At 43.5% G+C, this 21,631-nt stretch overlaps 1 protein-coding gene across 10 annotated transcripts in view; it reads left to right on the top strand.

Annotated features, from left to right (window-relative positions):
* ITPR1 (inositol 1,4,5-trisphosphate receptor type 1) overlaps positions 1 to 21,631 on the top strand; it is a 354,027-nt gene that overhangs the window by 30,183 nt on the left and 302,213 nt on the right. For all 10 annotated transcript variants that reach the window (XM_044934302.1, XM_044934310.1, XM_044934306.1 and 7 more), the window contains one exon: positions 2,489 to 2,559. In XM_044934302.1, the coding sequence (XP_044790237.1) occupies positions 2,489 to 2,559 (71 nt within the window). The remainder of the gene's footprint in view (positions 1 to 2,488; positions 2,560 to 21,631) is intronic.

Below are 21,631 nucleotides of genomic sequence, written 5' to 3'. Positions count from 1 at the left end.
GAATGACCCCTCTTTTTTTTATGTTAAGTTTTGGGCTCTAGTCTTTCCTTTAGATGAATATTTTATTCCCTTGGTTCTCTGCACATATTTGAGGATAACCGGTATAAAAATGGATTTGGAAAATAAAGTTTGACCTCTTTTTCCTTCTCATATTTTTTACATTTATGGAGCGCTACTCATGGATGACGATGAGTGGCTGCCAATTTTTGTGGAATCAGCATCCAGCGCTATTTATGTAACCCAGTTCCATTTATATAGATGGAAGTTACCTCCAAATGGCTTTATTGACGCACTGAACTTTAAACTCACCTAGGGCCTTGGAAGGCCCAAGTGTGTGACATGTAGTGTCTAGAGAAGTGCTTCTCAATCACGTGTGAAACATAAAGATTCTTGGATCCCGTCCTGGAACACAGCTTTAGTAGGCCTAGGGAGGATGGGCACTTGGTATCACTATATTTAAGAAACAAAAAGTCTCATGAACATCTCCCTACTTAGGAATCCTTGAGACCAACTCTTCAATTTTACAGATGAGGAAACTGAGACTGGGGGAGTGAAGTGATACAGTCTGTGTCATGCTGCTAGCAGGTAGCTGAAGGCCATCTGCAGTTCATTTTCTTCCAGCCTAGAATGGGACCCTTTCTCCTACCCATACCTCCTTGTCTGAGAACTTGATTAATTTACCAAGCCCTACGTTGAATTCTAAGGCATGCCACCCCACTCCCCACCCCTATCCCCAGCTCCTGCCTACACGTATTAGATCTGATGGCGTTTCCTTGTTTATACTTGGAGGGGCTCTCAGTGGGCAGGGGTTTATGTATACACTTTCTGCTCTTGATTTGTGCATGAATGTTGAGGCTGTGACCACACGGTCCCTCTTGTTAATGAAGAGAGCCTATGTCTTAGAGCCAAAGGAGGCAAGTTGCTGGTGGACTGTTCTAGACACTTCGATTCATCCACTAAATAGATACTGAGTACCCAGCCTGGTTAGGAAGTGTGCTGGCCCTGGGTGAAGGGTGGAACCTTCTGGGTCACAAAGCAGGCACGCTTTCTGTCCTCAGGGATCTTGTTGCCTAGTGTATCATTTGTGTTTCAGCCCGGGGAGATGGGGGGGGGGTGGGGAGGGACAGAGACCCGGCAGAGGGAGCCTGGGGCAGGAAAGACTTGGGGTCTTCATGAGAAGATGGGGGTTCCGATTTAGGATCTTGAAAGATGTGTGAAAAATTTTAGGATGTGTTGGCAGACTTTGGAAAAGAAGCAGTAAGAGTTAAGGCTGGTTATTTAATGGTAACTTGCCTTCGGGATAAGACATATATTAATGGAAGAACCCCTGGAAAACCATATTAGCTGGGATCAAGTCTTGTGGCCACTTGAAAAATGAGCCAGTCCTACCAATACCAGTTCTAGGAACTTGGAAGAGTCATGTAAACTCCTCAGAGCTTCAGTTTTCCTCATCTGTTCAAACCAAAAAAAAAAAATTTTTTTTAAACAAATCAGTTGTACAAAAGCATTGTACAAGTCATATCGGTCAGTTGGAATTTTAAACATGGGGTCTTTATATATAGTTAGAGGCTGGTTATTTATCTGTAATTTTGTGCACTTTCCCCACTAGTCTTTTTGAAGCTCCAGAGTCCTCTCTTACTCCCATGCTTGTGTACGTAGGGTTCCTTCCCCTTGAAAATGCTCCCTTCTTCTTCATCCTCTGCCTCTTTTTCCGTCTCCAGTAGTTCCTAGTTTGGCCTCTTCCACCGGCAGCTTCTCAGATAGCTTCAGGCACAGTGAGTTTCTGGCTGTATTTTGTCCTCTTCTCTTACAGCCTGCAGGTGATATGCTCCTTGTCAGTTTGTCTTTCTGGCTCCTGCATGAACCAGCCTTGAGCTCCCGAAGGGCAGGGGCCTGCCTCCCACCCATGTTCACATCCCAGGGCCTAGCTCAGTGCCTGGCATGGAGTGGGCCCCTTGGCTACCATTGGTTGGGTGCAAGGACCTTTTGTTGTGCCCCCGACCTGAGCTTTAGTACATGCTGTGCTCACATCGGGGCTTTCCAGGTGCCTCAGTGATAAAGAACTCGCCTGCCAATGCTGGAGATGCAGGTTTGATCTCTGGGCAGGGAAGATCCCCTGGAGGAGGGCATGACAACTCACTCCAGTATTCTTGCCTGGAGAATCCCATGGATGGAGGAGCCTGGTGGGCTACAGTCCATGGGGTTGTAAAGAGTTGGATGCAACTGAGCACGCACACGCTGTTACGCACACGCTCAGGTCTCTTCTGGACATGGTTAAGTGAAAAGAGCCACAGAAAACAGTACCTTAATGTGTCCATTGCAGAAGCAGAGTCTTAGGCTCTTGAAGGAGGTTTCATTCCCTGGCTGGAGACTAGGGCAGCCTGTTTTGCATAGGAACAGCCCTGAGTATTTGAGTTTTGCCTAGTGCTTAGGGTTTTATTTTCTTAGACTTGGTTTGATGCAACATTTATCTATCTTCTCTTTGCAGCCTGGTTGATGACCGTTGTGTTGTGCAGCCAGAAACCGGGGACCTTAACAATCCACCTAAGAAATTCAGAGGTAAGTTGGGGACCATTCCAAGGTGGGCCCCTTGCCTCATTTGAAAATTCATGAAGTCTGTTGCTGTGTGTAGATATAGTTGTTGTTTTTTTTTTTTTCAGTCAGTCATAGGTTTATTTGCCTCATATTTTTAAGATGTATGAGGCCAGTTTCAGGCTTTCTGAACTCTTAAAAGGCATAAATAAGTTCAGTGTCAAGATCATGAAGGCTTGTATTAGGACCTTCATTTTTTTTCACTTGAATACATGCTGGTAAGCACGGATTCAGTTTAAAGCCTTACACTTGTGTTCGAACAAGTAGGATTTATGGATTGAGTCTCAAGGAACATGTGGTGTTTCAGCAGAACTTGCTGTTCCATTGGGAGCTTTGCTATCCTTACATACTTCACCTCGCAGTGAGGAGTTCTTATTATTCCCACTTACCTTTTTGAGTTAAAAGGCACAGGTGGGACAGTCTTCCTGCTGGAGGCTTTGCACTGTTGGCTTTCTTTGTAGACCTCTTGTGTTTGATGTCTTCCTCGGAAGGTAGATTAGTGTATTGCAGGAGGTGTCTAAAATATAATGGTATCTTAAAATGAGAAATATTTTGTTGTTAGTTTTTGCTGCTGTTGTGGTTAGCGCTTCGCAGCTCTGGCTGCATAGTAGAATTATCTGGGAGAGATATTAAGTTACATGGCTGCTCAGGGCCCCTCTCCAAACCAGTTAAAGAATCTTTCAAGGTTGGGGGCTAGGCACTGGCATTTTTAGGGCAGTGATTTTTGTTTACAGCCAGGGCTGAGAACCCAGCGGGTTAACTATTTGACTGATGGCCTCTGTCCCAGAGAGTTTAAACCTTGCTGTTTGCAGATTGTATCTTTCAAGTTATGACTTCTTTTTGTTCTTACGTGATTTAGAAACTGTTTAAGGTTTTTGAATAAAATCTCCAGAAATTAGAATAAAATAGGCGGTTGTTCAGATGGAGAGAAGCCACTTGGAAGGTGTTCAGTGTTGCGCTGCATTCAGTTGGCGTGAGGCTCCCAGGAGCATGTTTTCACCTGGGGAGGGGGCTGGTGGGAGTCTGTTTTAAAAAAAAAAATTGGCATAAGCCTATACACCTCTGTTGCCTTTTTCTTCTCAGTTCTTGCTCCATGTCACCTTCCAAAACAGAATCCTGAATGCAACAGAAAGATTTGATCCAATGATCATAATCCTGTCACTCACTCATAGAATTAAGCCCTTCCTTCTGAATTATATAATGCGTTGCAGTTTTACCATTTAAAAGAGCCAAGCATGAGGGACTTGGTGCCAACATTGAGTGTGGCCGCACTCATACTGTGCTGAGGGTCTGCCAGCATCTCTAGCCGATGTAGAGGGTGTACTCTCCCTGGGAGGGGATTGAAGCCCTGGAAGGTGGAGGTTTAGTAGCCTGTCTGGAATCATAGACTTGCTGACAGATGGACTAGGAGCTGGGATTCTCAACTTGGGCTGAGAAATCACCCCGGGGACGTTCAAAAACACCCACTTTTGAGTTCTACCTCCAGAGATTCTCATTTAACAGGGTATTTGAGATATTTGGAAAATTCCCTGGTTGAGTCTCCCATGCAGCCTAGGTTATGAACCACTGCTGTTAGGGCCTGAGCTATAAACTCGTGGCTTTATTATGTAGCAGGAAGCTGGTCCACACAGTGCTTTTACAGTTGGGACCAAGTGGAAGAGATGTGGAGCCTATTGCTTGGGTCCAACATGAGCTCCTATCCTATTCTGCACCCGGGCTCTGGGAGCTGGGAAAGGAAGCTGAGGAAGATGTTAGCATACTATTTAGAGTTAACCAGTGGCTGTCTGAATATAAGTTTGCTGCTGCTGCTAAGTTGCTTCAGTCGTGTCTGACTCTGTGCGACCCCATAGCCGGCAGCCCACCAGGCTCCCCCATCCCTGGGATTCTCCAGGCAAGAACACTGGAGTAAGTTGCCATTTCCTTCTCCAATGCATGAAAGTGAAAAGTGAAAGTGAAGTCGCTCAGTCGTGTCCGACTCATGGCGAGCCCATGGACTGCAGCACACCAGGCTCTCTGTCCATGGGATTTTCCAGGCAAGAGTACTGGAGTGGGGTGCCATTTAGAACATTGAAATAAACAAGATAATAGCCAGGGGAAGTCAGAAGAGATGTGTGTTTTCCTGGCACTAGGATAAAAGTGCCTGGTGCTTAGATGTATATCTGGTGGCTGATTGAAAGAGATTTTTTTTGAGATAAAAGTGACAATTCCTGTAGAGGCTATTTGGAAAGAACCAAACTGGCAACCCACACCAGTATTCTTGTCTGGAGAATTCCATGGACAGAGGAGCCTCGCAGGCTACAGTCTTCGGGTCGCAAAGAGTCAGACATTACTGAGTGACTTTCACTCACTCACTCAAACTCTGTTTATGGCCTGGCTTGGGTCCACCGGTGGTCATGTGACAGTGACTTGATTTGTTGACTGTTTTTCTCCAGAAATTAAAAATAAAGTGTTCTAGGTTGTGAGGTTCTTTGTACTTGTGGGAAATCTGGTTCAAAACATGCTTTGCAGCAGGCTTTGTGAATGTAGGTCACGGCTGCCTCAATTCCTCGTGGTGAGTGGGAGGCCGTCTGCACACAGGTGAGGGGCCCTGACCCATCTCCCGTTGCAGCCACTGGAAGGTCTCTTGCACCCTGGAACCTGGGTGATGTTTTCCAAAAAGCAGCCCTTCAATTGTGGTGTAGTGTTTGAAACATTTTTCTCTAAAACAAAGAGAAAGATGTTTCTTTTGAAAGGGATTACTGCATTTCCAAATACAGATCCGTTTTGAAGGTTGAAGTCATTTTGATGTTTAGAAATGGTGCATTGGGCAGTTGGGTGGCATTTCTTGTCCATTTCCTTGCTGTGCCAATGCACCCTGAAATTTACCAGACACGTATGGAAAAGTGAGATGCTGGCAAGTGGCTGGTTAAAATGATGGAGTCTTTACATGAGCAATCAGCCAAGCTACACATAGTCATTTGGGTTTGCTGTTGCTTCCTTGCCAAGTTACTTCCTATATTGAGAACCATCATAACTTGTTCTTAAGTAAATGGAAACCAAAGGCCGATTGATGTTAATACTCCATGTGGCTTCTGACTTGGGGTTTTAATTCTGGGAGCTCCTCTTGAAATCTGCCAACCTAGCGGTTAATAACATAGCCTGGAGGATCGGGCTTCCAGGGTTCAAATCCAAATTCTGCTAATTCTTAGCTCTGTGACCCTGGACAAATGGCGTAACCTCTGTGAACCTTCGTTTTCTCATCTGTGAAACACGCGATAATGTTAGTCCCTTGCTCAAAAGGTTATTGTGAGGATTAAATGCGTGTTCCAAATTTAGTACTGATGGTCCTTAGTTAAGGGCTTGGGAAGCCTTAGTTACTCCTGTCTTTTCATTCCCAGTTCTCAGTACAGAGCCTGATCCTCAGAGGTGGTGGCAGAAGGGACAGAAACTGTATGTGAATAATGATATGAGAATAATTATAGATGGTTCCTCTTTTTGTCTTTAAATGCATTGTGGGTAGCAGTGTGTGCATGGACCACATGGGCCTGGATTCGAGGTTCAGTGTTCCCATATGCAACTGAGTGACCCTGATAGATTACTTAAATCTCTGAGCTTATGTCTTTACTCATGAAATAGAGGGAAAAGAATTCCTTCCTCATAAAGATATAGGGAGGAAGGTAATATGGCTAAGGAGCCGAACAGAGTACTTGAGTACATGAGGCTTGCTCAAGTGACTGGAAGCTATTATTTTTTCATGGTAGATGCTGATGAGTTAAACTGTTGAACACACTTGCTTCTTTCTGATGAGTAAAAGTACACTTCCAAGTGAATTGCTTTCTTTGCGATTCCTTTGAATGTATCTCCTGCCCCTGATGTTGTTGTGAGTAGGAAGAAGAGATTGGCTGCAGTTCTGTTTCATGGAAGCCAAGGCATTTTCATTATCTGAATGAATTTTGGACCATATCCTTGTCCTCTCAGTGACGAGAACTGAGGTGTAGAATCATTCAATTACTTTAGTCCTTTTGTTAATGTGGTACCATTTTAAAGCATCCGTGTCAGTGGAAGGTAAGGCAGAATCTCTTTTCTTCCTCATGGGTGTCATTTTGCCCGTAGTTTGAAAATAGAGAAGGCAAACATCAGATTGAAACTGGGAATAGAAACTTTGCGGTTAGTGATTTCCTTTCTCTGGATTGTCTTTTCCTTTTCATTCCCACCCTTCCCTTCCCTGTCCTAAATACACTGGCATCTTCTGCAAAGAGAAGATGGAAGCTAACAACCATTGTCCATTTCCGTCCTAGAAGGACTGCTGTTGTAAGTTGAACCTCCAGTGTTGTTGGAGTAGAAGTAACTGGGGCTTCTGGGAAACAAGATCAGCTTTGGTGATGATGACATTTATTGTGTAATCTCTATTTTCAGATCGGGGAAATTGTCCAGTTCTTGCCCTCAAAACTTGATCTTCTCCATTTAGGTCAAGAGGCTAACTTTGACCTCACATTCTTGATCTTGTACGGGATACTACGCCATCAGTGTTCCCAATGTGTGAGAGATTTTTAATCTTGTAGTTAAACCTTTAGTTTTAGAAAAGAAGCTGTTTTGAATGGTAACTCAGAGTTAAAGCTGTGGGGAGGAGCTTGGGCAGGGAAAGGTGAGGAGAAAGGAAGCATTCTGCTATCTTTGGTGGTTCATAGGAACTGGGGAAGAGCTCAGAGATCAGGCTGAAAGTGTGCATATTCTAGATCAGCATCTCCCTTGTCCTCTGTGTTTCCTCTTTCTCTCCTAATCAAAGTTGGTTTCAAGTGCAGTAATCCACTATGTTAATCTGTTGTGAAAATGAGTCAAGCATTGAGGTTCTTCTGTGTTCCAGCTGCTGGCCTTGATGAAGAGAGGTGAAATGACTTGAACACGGTCTCCCTGGTGTCACAGAGAAATAGACCCACATTATAAATAACAGTACCAACTACTAGGGGCTTCCCAGGTGATGCATTGGTAAGGAATCCACCTGCCAATGCAGGAGATGCAAGAGACATGGATTTGATTCCTTGGGTTGGGAGAATCCCCTAGAGAAGGAAATGAGAATCCACTCCAGTATTCTTGCTTGGAAAATCCCGTGGACAGAGGAGCCTGGTGGGCTGCAGTCCCTGGGCTCACCGAGAGTCGGACATGACTGAGCATACATGTCACGTTAACATTGATAGAGCATTTACATTTACATTGTGCAAGGCACAATGTGGATTGTGGATTCTCTCTTTTAATCTTTGTAACCTTCCTGTGAAGCACAGATATTGGTGTTCCCATTATATAGATGAGGGAATGGAAGCCTTGAGAAACATGGTCAGTTAAATATCCCTTCTTAGAGTGATTGTTATTCATTCCACAGACATTTATTGAATGCCTCCTATGCACCAGCCATTTATACTCCAGGGAAGAAAGATACATTCTCAAGGAAGTCAGTGCGAGTTCACAGTTAAAATCTTTAAGAAACATGTTGAGAGTGATTTGTTGTTCACATGACAGCTGTTTGTAAGGGAGTAGAGGCCCAGCTGGTAAAGTATCCTTCTATAAAGTATGAAAGTCACCCCTGTTATCTAGTAGTTCATTGGGGCAAAGTAGATAATGCCACTTGATGTGCCTTCTCTCCTGAGCTTTGCAACACCTCCTCAGCCCAGGGTGTGTCTGTTTTATGCCTGATGCCTTTTGGGCTGACAAAGGTGGAGGAACTGGCTCAGCATCACATGGCTTGTGAGTGTCAGAGTCAGACCAGAACTCCCTTGCAAAGGCCTGAATCCAGTGCTTTGCTCTCGCTCTTCCTGGCGGAACCTTCCCAAAGCATGAGGGTACCTTCAAGCCATGGTCCTATTACCTGCTATCTCTAAATGAGAATAGACTAGGTTATTATTTCTCTGCTGTCTGTCCAAGCTCTTTTTAACTTTAATTTAGGACCGTATGAATGAGGAAGATGGAAGCCTTGGACTCTTTGACTTAATGCATTTTTAACTTTTTACCTGTCAATGGGGCAAGCTGTGGCGTACGCAATCTGTGATCTGCAGCATTCTTTGAATTCTATTTGTAGTGCAAATGAGGGTCTGTCTCCTGAGTGAAATGTTGGCTGAAGACTCTTGATGGCTCAGTATGTGTTCACTTTAAAACAATGAGAGTGTAGGAATCATGGTCTCAGATGATACTGGGATGACGAAGAGTGTGTTGGTTGGTTATGGTAAACCACTCTGGATCTAAAGGCATGGCTGTGAACTTGAGGATCAGACTTCTGTTCTTTTCATTTTCAATGAACTCTTCTGTAGTCCCAGAACGCTTGTACTGTCAGCCTACCTTTTAGAGAGCTTATGGATTTATTTATCTATTTTTGGCTGTGCTGGGTCTTCACTGCTGCCTAGGCTTCAATGGCAACCCACTCCAGTACTCTTGCCTGGAAAATCCCATGGACAGAGGAGCCTGGTAGGTAGGCTGCAGTCCATGGGGTCACTAAGAAGCAGACACGACTGAGCGACTTCACTTTCACTTTTCACTTTCATGCATTGGAGAAGGAAATGGCAACCCACTCCAGTGTTCTTGCCTGAAGAATCCCAGGGACGGGGGAGCCTGGTGGGCTGCCGTCTATGGGGTCGCACAGAGTCGGACATGACTGAAGCGACTTAGCAGCAGCAGCAGAGAACAGGGGCTACTTCTCTAGTTGCGATGCATGGACTTCTCATTTCAGTGGCTTCTCTTGTTGCGGAGCATGGGCTGTAGGGCTTCAGTAGTTGTGGCTTATGGGCTTTAGAGTACAGGCTCAGCACAGGCTTAGTTGCTCCAGGACATGTGGAATCTTCCCGGACCAGGAATTGAATCCATGTCTCCTCCATTGGCAGGCAGATTCTTTATCTCTGGTCTACCAGGGAAGCCCCTCCCTTGTAACAGCTTTGAAGAGGGCGGAGGGGGGATGCTCAACTAAGAATGGCATTTTTCGTGATCAAGTGATGAGAAGTATTTGAGTACCAGCAACCTACTTATCTGATAATAATCTGACCCAAGATTTAGTCCGAGGTGGGGAGTAGCTCTTGTAGGAAAGATGTAGGAAAAGCACTAGAACTGGAGTAAAGAGCCCACCTAACCTGAGAGCTAGCATCTGGCCCAGGCTCTGCCACCAACCACTGTGACAACGTGGGGGAAATCACTGCATTTTCTCCAGGCTTCGGTTTTCCCATCTGTTCAGTGGGCTTTAGCTTGAAGCCGTGATCAGCACCAGAAGCAGGCTGGTTACCATTTCACAAGGCAGCACTGGTGTCCAGGAGCCTCATCTGTCCAGAAGTAGGTTTCTCTTTCTTTGGGATTATAGGTCTTCTTTGTCAAGATAAGACAAGTGGATGGAAACACCAAGTCTTATTCTAAGGCCAGGTGGGGACATGGCCAGGATCTTGGGTCACAGGGTCACCTGGACTAGGGTGGCGGTAACAAACTCAGCACTCAACTTTCTTTCACACCTGCTGTCCTTTGCTGCCCGTTGTCTAGTTGTTGCTAAGCAACATTATTTCTGCTTTTTTTTTTTTCCCTCCCTTTTCTTTTGGCAAGGCCTTGAAGGCATGAACTGGCATCTTATTTAGTTTTTAAATACCCACATGCCAAGGGGAGGGCTGCCCTTAAATTTTGTTTGTTCTTTTGATTGTAATCCATGATGGGCCTTTCACAGTGGGACTCTGTTTCTGCCTGTCGTGTTAAATAAGGCAGAGAAATCAGTCTATTTAAGGTGCTTGTCAAGTATATGCCTTGAGGCACATTCAAGGTTTTGTGTGTGTGCGCAGCTGCTTTGTGGGAAAAGTCTCTGGCAACTTACTCCGTATTCACAAAATCAATTCAAATTTAATAAAAAGATTAGTAGGTTTTTTATAATATTCATTTCAGATTTACCCGCTTATCCCAATCTTGCACCAACAGACTCCATCTAAAGGGAACAACACTGTAATTTAAATCAATTCCCCGGGCAACATAGAAGGCTCCCAGCATGTCACACAGTCACTGGTGTGATGCCTGCCGCTTGATTATACCAGAGTCCCACACACTGCACGTGGCCCTTGCTGGATTCCTGCCTACTTGCTCAAAGCTTTGAGATGCTTGTCTGAAGGTGCTGGGTGTCCTGCGCATGGGCATAGGAAAGCTTTTTGCTCCGTTGCCTTGGATGGCTTTGTTTTTGAATAGCTGAGTCACCCCTGGAAAGTAGACCTTAGACCCCTGTTGTATATTCGTTGACTCACAATCATCTATTTGCTAATGGAGAGCACATTTCAGCTCTGCATGCACAGAGCGCTTCCAGAGTAAGGGATCTGTTTTCTTTGTCATCTAATTGAATCTCAGGTCTGCTGTTGTGGCTTCCTCCATTGAGGGCAAAATTAAAGTGGACAGAGAGCACGTGTAATTGGGTCATATTTTCATACTGCTCTACAGTTCTCCTGAAAGCATAACCTAGTGGTTGATGAAGGACTTTCTTTTGGCAAAGGCTTCTATAATCCTGTCTTCAGAGCATTGATGAAGATGTGCAGTGAATCACTTGAGTTTCTGGTAACATTTTTCCCTTCCTTTTCTTTTTTTGACATTTGAGGAAATGAGGGAGATTTAGGAAGTCTCCTGGGGTCAACAAAGCAATTCCGTGTCAAAATTGGGATTGGGACACACCTTGGATCTCCTCCCACACTATCTTTTTTGTTCTGTCATCTAGTGTAAATGATGATCTAGTTTCCGTAAGTGCAAATAATAGTGAATACCATGTATTGATACAGTGATTACATACATTAATGAAATTTTATCTATTTAATTTTGATAGTTTCCTTTCATTATTTAGCCCTCATCACAACCCCGTAAGGCAGCTACAGAGCAATGAAGTCTTCCCCTCCTTTTATAGATGAAGAACTGATACACAATAGGTTGAGTGGTGGTCCAAGTTACATAGCTCAAAGTGGCAGAGCCAGGATTTGAACCCAGACAATGTGACATCAGAAACCTTCTTTTTAATACCTTCTCCAAACTATCTTTAGAAGGAGATGGGCCTTTGAGTATCCTTTGCAAAATTACTGAATTCCTTCTTAATTGGTTTCTTCCTCTTTGTTGTTCAGTCACTCAGTCATGTCCAACTCTTTACGACCCCATGGACAGCAGTATGCCAGGCCTCTCTGTTCTTCACTATCTCCTGGAGTTTGCTCAGATTCACGTCCACTGAGTCGGTGATGCCGTCTAACCTTCTCATCCTCTGCCATCCTCCTCTCCTTTTTGACTTCAGTATTTCCCAGCGTCAGGGTCTTTTCCAATGAGTCAGCTACTACAAACTCTACTTCTTCTTCCTCTACTACCCTGAAAGATGACATTCTGAGATGTGCTACCCAGGAGCAAATGTCTGCGTACGAGAGGTACATGCTAACTGCCTACTTAACAGTCTTGAGCATAGTGTTTATAACAGCTGTCTTCTGTTTTTGTCTCTGCAGCTAGATTTTGCAGCACCTGGAGGGACCAAATCTTTTGCCCTGCCCTCCTGGCCCAGTGCCCAGCATAATGCTGGTCTTTAGTTAAAAGCTGGTTGAAAAGAATTTCATGCTTGTTCTAAAATGGTTTTCACTGTTCCCAGCTCTTGCAGTGTTTTTGCTGAGGACATTTTAGGTTAGCTGAAGGCTGATTTTTTTTTTTTTAAACAAGGATGCCTGATGCCATCCTATAATCTCTCCCCAGAATACCTGAGTCCAGAAAGCTTTCTGAAAACAGATTTCTTATAGTTGACTTGTCTTCTCCCAGGAATGTGGACTGACTTCATCCTCTGAGGGCATCTTCTCCTTGATGCCTCCCCCCTGCCCCTGCCCTGTGTTGTATCTTTTTTCTCTTTTGTGCCTATAGTTTTGAGATTACCTGACTTCATTCAATACATGATCATGAAAAACAATAATTCCCTTCCTTCTTTGTGCCTGGCCTTCTGGCAGAGTCATGGCATGCCTTTGCTCTTGACTGTTGGAGCATCCCTGTGGTGTGGTGGTGTATCATCCCCATTTTACACTGGGTACCCTGAGCCCAGAGAGGGTTAGTAACTAATCTGGACTAAGCTGGGATTTGAACCCATGTCTGGAGGGTTCTTGACGGTATCTCTACTCAACCACTTGAGTGAATTAATAGAGTTGTGCTTCTCCAGAAATGTTTGGGGCCGCTTAGCACCTCCTGGGGTTCCACATTTAAGTCATACTGCTCCGTGGGGATAAATCTAAAGGAGGGATAACTAGGAGAATAAGATAGTTCTCGAAGCGATGATGTTTGTGCTGAACTGCAAAAAATGGGAGAGACTGTGAGGCATTTTAGACTAGTTGGGTGACAATATTTCTCACCTAAGTTGCTGCTGTGGCCTCCTTGCTGGTTTCTGCACTTGCCTCTTGATCCTTTGTGTCTGAGCATGGGGCCCGTCCCATCTGTTCCCCATGGCCAGAGGAATCAGTATAGGTCTCATGATGTTACCTCGTTGCATGGCACCCTCAGTGGTCCCCCACTTGTGCTTAGGATAAAGGACATGCTTTCGGGGTCCACAGGGTCCTGCATGAGTCACCCCGCTTACCTCCCAGCCTCACCTGCAGTCCCCACTCCATGATGTCTGCTCCAGCCACACTGAGTCATTTCGTCCTGGCTGTCAGGGAACTTGCTCTGCACTCTGGGTGTTTCATGTCCTTTATCTTCTCTCTGAAATGATCTCCCCATCTCCATCATGCCTCCTGGGACCCCTCATCGTCCTCAGTCCCTGGAGCCAGACTGCTTGGGTTTGGCCCTCAGCTCTGGTTTTTGCTGGTTATGTCACCTTCAACCTCTCAGTCTCTCCATTTTCTCATCTGGAAAATGGTAAGATTATTTTATGTGCCTCACGGTGTTTTGATGAGAATAAAAAGAGCCTGTCCACATGAAACACTTAAGGAGTACGTGGCCCATATTAAATGCTCTAAACAGTTGGCTGCCATGGCTGGGTTTTGCCTTCGCTCTTACCCACCCCATTCATTGTGAGCTCAGAAACCATGCCTATCTCCTCTAAGGCTTTGCACAGGCAGGCTCTTCCATATTTGTAGAATGAATGAGGAAAAGAATGTGCATCCAGGGATCTTGCTACAACTCAGGTCCTAATTCAATAGGTCTGGGTGAAGCCTGAGAGTCTGCATTTCTGACAAGCTGCTGTGCTGATGCAAGGCCCTAAGGGACAACGGCCAGTTGTCTTCTCTCTCTTTAAGGCTGTCATGTGGACGAGGGATGTTCAGAGCCCAGAACAACAGAGAATTAGGGCCAGCAGAGGCCAGTGACCAGAGGCAGAGTTTCAGATTTTAGGAACATGCTTCTGACTGTCATCAGTGCTGAGCGATTGCTCAAGGAAGAGGCCTGCTTCAAAGGACGGGTTTCCCCTCATTCACAGGAGACTAAGCATTTGTCAGAGATGTTGGAGACAGTTTCTACCGTGGGACAGAGATTAGGTAGATGATCCCATCTGTCTGTGTTTTCCCATCGAAGGACCCAGCTGTTTCTTCTCTTTCTGCTTCCCGTGGAAGCACTGTGTTTGGGGACATTGGGTCAGCAAACAGCTGGGGAGAGTACAGACATGCTGTCCAAGTGAGAAGCTCTCAGAGAACCAACTGTGTTCATTTCATTTTGTTGAAGACCATTGGTCATAGTGGAAAGATGGGATTATTGAATATTTGAAAAGGTGAGCAAATATAAAGAAACTTACCTATCTGAATCAAAATCACCCCTAATCTGGTTTAAATGAATAGGTAAGATGTATTGGGCAGGGGGAGGCAGTGGGTGACTGTAGGCTTAAGAAGTTCTGGCTCTGGGGTCAGACTAGGGTTCAGGTCCCTCTGCCCCACCTGTCATGAGCTGTGTGACCATAGGCACATCACTTAACCTCACTATACCTTAGTTTCCCTGACTGGTAACTGTGGTTCATAATAGTACGGAACTGATGGCATTATTTTAGGGTGAGGTGAGTCATGTAGGGAACACAGTTGGCCGCCTGCCTTGCACGACCTAAGCACCTAGTAGCTGAGTAGCTGGTGTGGCTAAATTTGCAATTGCCAACTTTCAGAACATCTCTTAGGAAGATCAAGATCAAACACTGCCCTTCAGACGTTGATACATCTCTTTTAAAGCTTCAGGATGTGGACTGTTCAGAGGTATCCACTGCCAGACACACTTTAACCTTTTTGAATTTCTTATACTTTATTGAGCGAGCTTATGATCAAGAGGAGCTGGAGAGCTGTAGCCTTTTGAAAAGGAGCCATCAGGCCCGTCTCTGCTTGCACAAGCCTCGATCGCAGCCTCAGTTACTGATGGGGCCTTTGCTGGAGATGGCAGACCCATCTTATGTATAAAATTACAGGCCCAGCTGAGAGAGGAAGTTGTATTTATCTTCACGCACGCAGCAGGCATTCCGGCCACTCTTGACAGACAGGAGGCAGATATTGCCAATCTGCTCTTTTCCTGAAACTCCCCACCCCACTGTGTGTTCTTTGTGAGTTCAGAGGGGTGCCTGCCACTTGGCCTGCAGGGAGACATTCTCTACCTGGCTGTGAGCACAGTTGAGCTCCCTGGAGAAAGGATGTCCAATAGCTACTTTTCGGTATTGGTCGAGGCAAGGGCCAGCGTGGCTCCCAGAGAAGGCAGAAATTGTGCTTGTGTCCTCTGATTTGGGGAACAAAGTGGAGAGTGGCCACAGGTGTGGGGAGAAGAATATGTCCCTTCAAAGAGTTCCATGTTTATCCCCCTGACAAAGCCATAGCTGGAGGTCAGTGCAGAAAAACTCCAATAAGAGCAGTTGCAATAGTAGAGAAAATAAGTTGGGCAATTATTTCTCTTATTGACATTTAGAAGTTCTTTCTTTCTTTCTTTTCTTTTGGTCTGGTATTTTTCTGGGTACATTTGAGTTCCAATTTGGGTGCTTCTGAAATGTCTGAATGTTTTGTGCTGCTAAAATTACACGTGTCTAAAAATGTTATCAGCGATTACACTTATGTATAAGCTCACTTGGACTTCTGCTAGCAAGTTTCAGAGACTGAGGTCACCGCTCCCCATAGCCATTCTCAGAAACATGGCATTTTCAGGTAAAGGTAGAAAACAGAATAATCCAGCCTAGTTTAACCATCAAGTAAGAGGCCTGCTCTTGAGAACTTTGCTTCTGTCTTGTCGACAAAGAATACTGGGGTTTTGTTGCCATAGTTTCAGTGAAAAATTTGACCTTAGCTACAATAACATAAAGTTAGAAAGAACTAGCTAATCGGTTTTCTAAAATTAGTGTTCTCTAGTACATAAACCAGTAAGAACAGAGTATTTAATTAAATATTACACAAGGATATAAAAGCCCAGGGGAATGCAGTCACTTGATCGGGGCAGAGAGAGGAAGGAAACCCATAATCGACCTTTACTGGTCTCTTGCAAGCTAGAAGAACTTTTTTTCTTTTTAATGTTAGCATTGACTATTTTCAGATCTGTCAGGAATGAATATGTAAAGCTGAGAGAATGAAGCAGAACATTCAGCATTATTTCCAGTTGTCCCTTGCGGGGTACAGACTCGCAAGGCAAGAGCTGAAAAGGATGTTGGGCCATTATTCTCTCCAGGACACTTGTTGGTGGTCCCATAGTCAGCTTGGAAAGGAGATGCATGTTGAAGGTTATTTACTGTCTGCAATCTTAGCCACTAGGTTCTAGACTTTAGCTCCTTTGAGTGCTGAGTGTGTGATTAGGGGACCAGCACCCTTTGTTCCCTCTACCCCACAATTAGTTAGACTTTGAGTGCTGATTGCTGCTGCTGCTAAGTTGCTTCAGTCATGTCCGACTCTGTGCAACCCCATACACGGCAGCCCACCAGGCTCCCCTGTCCCTGGGATTCTCCAGGCAAGAACGCTGGAGTGGAGTGCCATTGCCTTCTCTGTGAGTGCTGATTGAGCACTCCCAAAATGCTGATTGAGCACCCCAAAAATGATCTGTATGTAGATTATGTAAAATTTGGCATTTCTCATCACCTACCTATTAAGACCCCCTGCCTTAGCTGGTCTTTTGGTGATGGCTGAAAATGTTACTGATATTGTGTCAATCCAGAAAACTGTGTTAATATTTCTGGAGTGAAGTAGGTTTCAGGCTCTGTAGTTTCAGGACATTTATTTGGATCCCTGAGGCATCCCTGTAAAGTGGTAAAAAAATCTACTCAGTAACGAAGAATCCGGTGGCCAGTGCAGGAGATGCGGGTTTGATCCCTGGGTCAGGAAGATTCCCTGGAGAAGGAAATGGCAAGCCACACAAGTTTTCTTGCCTGGAAAATCCCATGGACTGAGAAGCCTGGAGGGCTACAGTCCAAGGAATTGAAAAAGAGTCAGACACAACTTAGTGACTAAATAACAGCAGTAACATTTAGATCCCTAGTTGACATTCTTGTCTAATTTTTCCACTGCTTGCTGTGGATACTACAGAGGTGCAGTTGAGTTCATCTCTTTGCCAGGATTATTACTGGTTGAAAACATGGTTCAGGGTTTTCTGGAACTTCCATTGTTGCATCTTCTTATCAATAACATTGTGATGATTGTTCTCTATTAGTTTTGTTTTTATGATTTCAGCCTTTTCTACTTGAAAAAAAATCCTGTCATAGAATTTGAAGTGTAGGCCATATTTTTTTTCACCATTTTGCATGTTTCTGTATTGGTGTCTTAACTATTACAATGGAAAATATGTCCTTGGCAAGACTCAGAAACGTAGTCTCAAAGGTCATTGGATTGTGCAAGCTTCTTGACTATTTACGAGGTCATCTACCTGAACAAATAGAAATGGTCCCTGCCCTTAAGGAATTTTCAATCTTAGGAGAGATGAGTGAGGAATACTTTAGGGATTAGTCTTGGAGAATGTTGAATCCTAGATATGGTTTTTATACCTGTGATGTTCATTGTTTCCATCAGATCAGTATGCCCACATCATTTGAATTCATCTTAATAATAGCTTTTAAAAAAATTGCAGTTAGAGAGCTTTCTGAAAAGTGACAGCATAGGTTTTAAAGTACTTCCAATTGACCTAGCTTTCACTACCCATGTGTTCTCAGGCCTTGGCGTTAATGCGGATAACTGAATTGATTATAGTTAGCAAATGGCATTGAAGAGGTTGAGTGTCTGTCTGGCTGGTGGAATGGTGAACTAGTCAGGACTCTTGGTTGTGAATAATACAGCCAGCTTGAATTATCTCAACATAAAGGGGCTTCCCAGGTGCCATTAGTGGTAAAGAACCCGCCTGCCAATGCAGGAGACATAAGAGTCCTGGGTAGGGAAGATCCCTTGGAGAAGGAAATGGCAGCCCATTCCAGTATTCTTGCCTGGGAGATCCCAGTGACAGGGGAGCCTGGTGGGCTACAGTCCATGGGGTCGCAAAGAGTCGGACACAACTTATCCACTAAACAACAAAACAAAGGGACTTTTTACTGGCTCAGATAGCTCTTCATTGCATGAAGGGCAGGGGTGCAGTGGCGGGCTCAGGAATAGTGCCATTCAGGCACTGAGTACCTTCAGCAGCCTGCTCCTTGTCTCCTCCTCTCTCTGTACTTCAGTTACTTTGTGTTTTTCCTTGTCCTCATCTAGTTTTGGTGTCAGGGTTATACTGTGCTACTATAACACGTTGTGCAGTGTTCCCTGTTTCTCAGTTCTTTGGGAGAGTTTGTGTAGCATTGGAATTATCTCTTCCTGGAAACTATAAAAACCTTTATGTTTTCTTTATGGCAAGATAAACAACTTACCAGTAGACCATTTCTTTATGTCCCTAAAGGGCTGTTTCTCCTTGGGTCAGTTTTACAAGTTGTCTTTTTCTAAGAATGTAGACATGCCCTCTCAATTTTCAAACTTATAATATCCTTTTATTATCTTGTTCATCTCAGAAGTGTCTGGTTTGGTCCCTGTGGTAGGTTTAACCGTCTCCCTCTCTCTTGTAACGTCCACTTTGTAATCCCCAGAACCTGTGAATATATTACCTTATTTGGTAAACGGAACTTCACAGACATGGATCTTGAGCTGGGACGATTATCCTGATGTAATCACAAGGGTCCTTATAGGAGGGAAGCAGGAGGGCTGGGGTGAGTAGTGGATGATGTGAGGATGGAGTCAACAGGAGCTTGACTGACTATGAGCCAGGGAGTGCAGGAAGCTGGAAAAGGCAAGGAAATGGATTCTCCCTTGAAGTCTCTGGAAGGGATGCAGCCCTGCTGATGGTTTACTTTTATTTTTTTTTATTTTTATAATTTATTTATTTTTTAAATGAAGGATAATTGCTTTACTGAATTTTGTTGTTTTCTGTCAAATCTCAACATGACTCAGTCATAGGTATACATATGTCTCCTCCCTCTTGAGCTCCCTCCCATCTCTCTCCCCGTCGCACCCTTTTAGGTTGATACAGAGCCCCTGTTTGAGTTCCCTGAGTCATACAGCAAATTGCCATTTGCTGTCTATTTTAGATATGGTAATGTAAATTTCCATGTTACTGTCTCCAAACATCTCACCCAATCCTCCCCTCTCCCCATTTCCATAAGTTTGTTCTCTATGTTTGTTTACTTTTAAATTTCGTGATATCGAGAGCAGTAGACGTGTGTTACTCTAAGCAACTAAATTTTGGTAGTTTGTTACAGTATCAACAGGATTACTATAATATTCCAATATTATATATTTGTTTGCTGTCTTTTCTGGATAAGTATGGGCATGTTTGGGCTTCCCTCATAGCTCAGTCGGCAAAGAATCTGCTTGCAATGCAGGAGACCCAGGTTCGATCCCTGGGTCAGGAAGATCCCCTGGAGAAGGAAATGGCAATCCACTCCAGTATTCTTGCCTGGAAAACCCCATGGACAGAGGAGCCTGGCAGGCTATAGTCCACGGGGTCACAGAGTTGGACATGACTTAGCGACTAAACCACCACCACCACTGGCATGTATTACTGTTGTGTTAGTCATCAAAAGGGCTTCCCTGGTGGCTCAGATGGTGAAGAGTCGGCCTGCAATTCAGGAGACCTGGGTTTGGTCCCTGGGTTGGGAAGATCCCCTGGAGAAGGGAATGGCAACCCACTCCAGTAGTCTTGCCTGGGAAATCCCATGGACAGAGGAACCTGTCAGGCTCCAATCCATGCGGTCCAAAGAGTTGGACACGATTGAGTGACTAACAACTTGCGCTTTCTTAGTCATCAAAAAAAACACCAAAGTTTGGCCTTACTGATTCTAAAATGGGTTGGCCTTGAAGTTCATTCATTTCTGCCCCTTATTATTGTCGTCTTTCTACCATCTTTGGATTTATTCTGTCCTTCCCTTACTGCTCTCTTTTTTTTATTTTAATTGAAGAATAATTACAATATTGTGATTTTTTTTTTTTTTGCCATACATCAACATGAATTGGCCACAGGTATACATGTGTCCCCTGCTTCCCACCTCCCTCCTGACCCTGTCCCTCTGGGTTGTCCCAGAGCATTGGCTTGGGGTGCCCTGCTTCCCTTTACTACTCTCTTAGGTTGGATAATTAATTCCAAATCTCAAGCCCTTCTCACATTGTAATTCAAGATCTAAAGCTGTAAATTTCCTTTAAGATTATTTTAGCTGTATCCTACATGTTTTGACATGTAGTATTTTTTATTTTTATTGAATTTGAAATACTTTCTTGTATCTACTATCATTTCTTACATCTATGAGTTTAGAAGTATTTCACATTTTCAGTTGTATGGGGGATTTCTGGTTCTGTCTGTTTAAAAAAATGTTTTATGACTTAGTTGTATATTGGTCAGACAATATGATCTGTATGCTATCAGTTCTTTAAAACTGGAGAGCCTTGCTTTATGGCTTAGCTTGTGACCTATTTTTATGCTTATTCCAGTGTGCTGGAAAGAATATGCTTTTTCCAGCCTAGAGTGCAATATCTATTATATGAGTTCATTAGTTTTTTGGGTTTTTTTTTCCGATTGTTGGTTTTTGTCTGTTGCATCTTTTAAGACAGTTGTTAAAATTTCCCACTGTTAATTTTCTGGAGTTATAAAACTATTCTGCATCCTATTTATGTTGGTGATTATATAATATATGTATGTGTTGAAACTTGTAGAACTATATACCAAAAAATGAATTTTACTGCATATAAAAATTTCAAAAGGTTTAAAAACTTCCCACTATTACCGTGGATTTGTAATTTTGCATTGTATTGTAATTTTCAAGTTCTTTTGGCTAGATTTTTTAGCTTTTAGTTTAGTGACATTATGTCAGTAAAGGCTAACACTTGTAAAATTGTTATAACTTCCTGGTGAGCTAAGTGTTTTATCATTACGCAGGGAACATTTTTATCTGTTTTATGTCTTGAGGTCTGTTGTTTTCTGTTACTAATAAACCCACACCAGAGTTGTTTTAGTTAGTATTTATTTGGTATAACATTTTAAATTACATCATTATGCTTTGGAGGTGTCTCTCATAAGCTGCACATAACCAGATTTTTAAAACTATTCTGACCATCTTTGTCTATTAATTCGAATGTTTAGTCCATATACTTTTGTTGTAATTACTGATGGTTTTGGATTTACAAAAGTAGTTTTGTTTTTCTTTCTTACCTCATTTTCTTTCCCCTTTCTTGCCTTCTCTAATTTCATGGAAGGCTTTTTATGTTGTTGTTGTCCATTCCATTTTTTTCCCTTCTACCAGGTTGAGGGTTATACTTTGTTTATTTTTTATTTTTTTTAATTATAAATTTATTTATTTTAATTGGCGGCTAATTACTTTACAATATTGTATTGGTTTTGCCATACATCAACATGAATCTGCCATGGGTTATTGTAGCAGTTACTCAAGGTAGTTCAATTGTGTGTATCTGATTAGGCCTAATGTTAGTAACTATTGCTATTTTCTGCTACAAGACAAGCACCTTAGATTTTAGAACATTTTGATTTCCCTCACCCTGAGTATGCTCTTTCTAGTACCTTATATTTTATGTAAGCTTGCATATTAGATATGTTTTTTATATTGACTTATAAGTCTTTTTCACATGGACTTATATTTTAGAATTCATCAAGCTGTATATCTGGGCTA

Source organism: Bubalus bubalis, chromosome 21 (assembly GCF_019923935.1).
Source record: "Bubalus bubalis isolate 160015118507 breed Murrah chromosome 21, NDDB_SH_1, whole genome shotgun sequence".
Lineage (NCBI taxonomy): Eukaryota > Metazoa > Chordata > Mammalia > Artiodactyla > Bovidae > Bubalus > Bubalus bubalis.
Note: the sequence above shows the minus strand (reverse complement) of the source record. Positions and strands in the feature narration are given on the sequence as shown.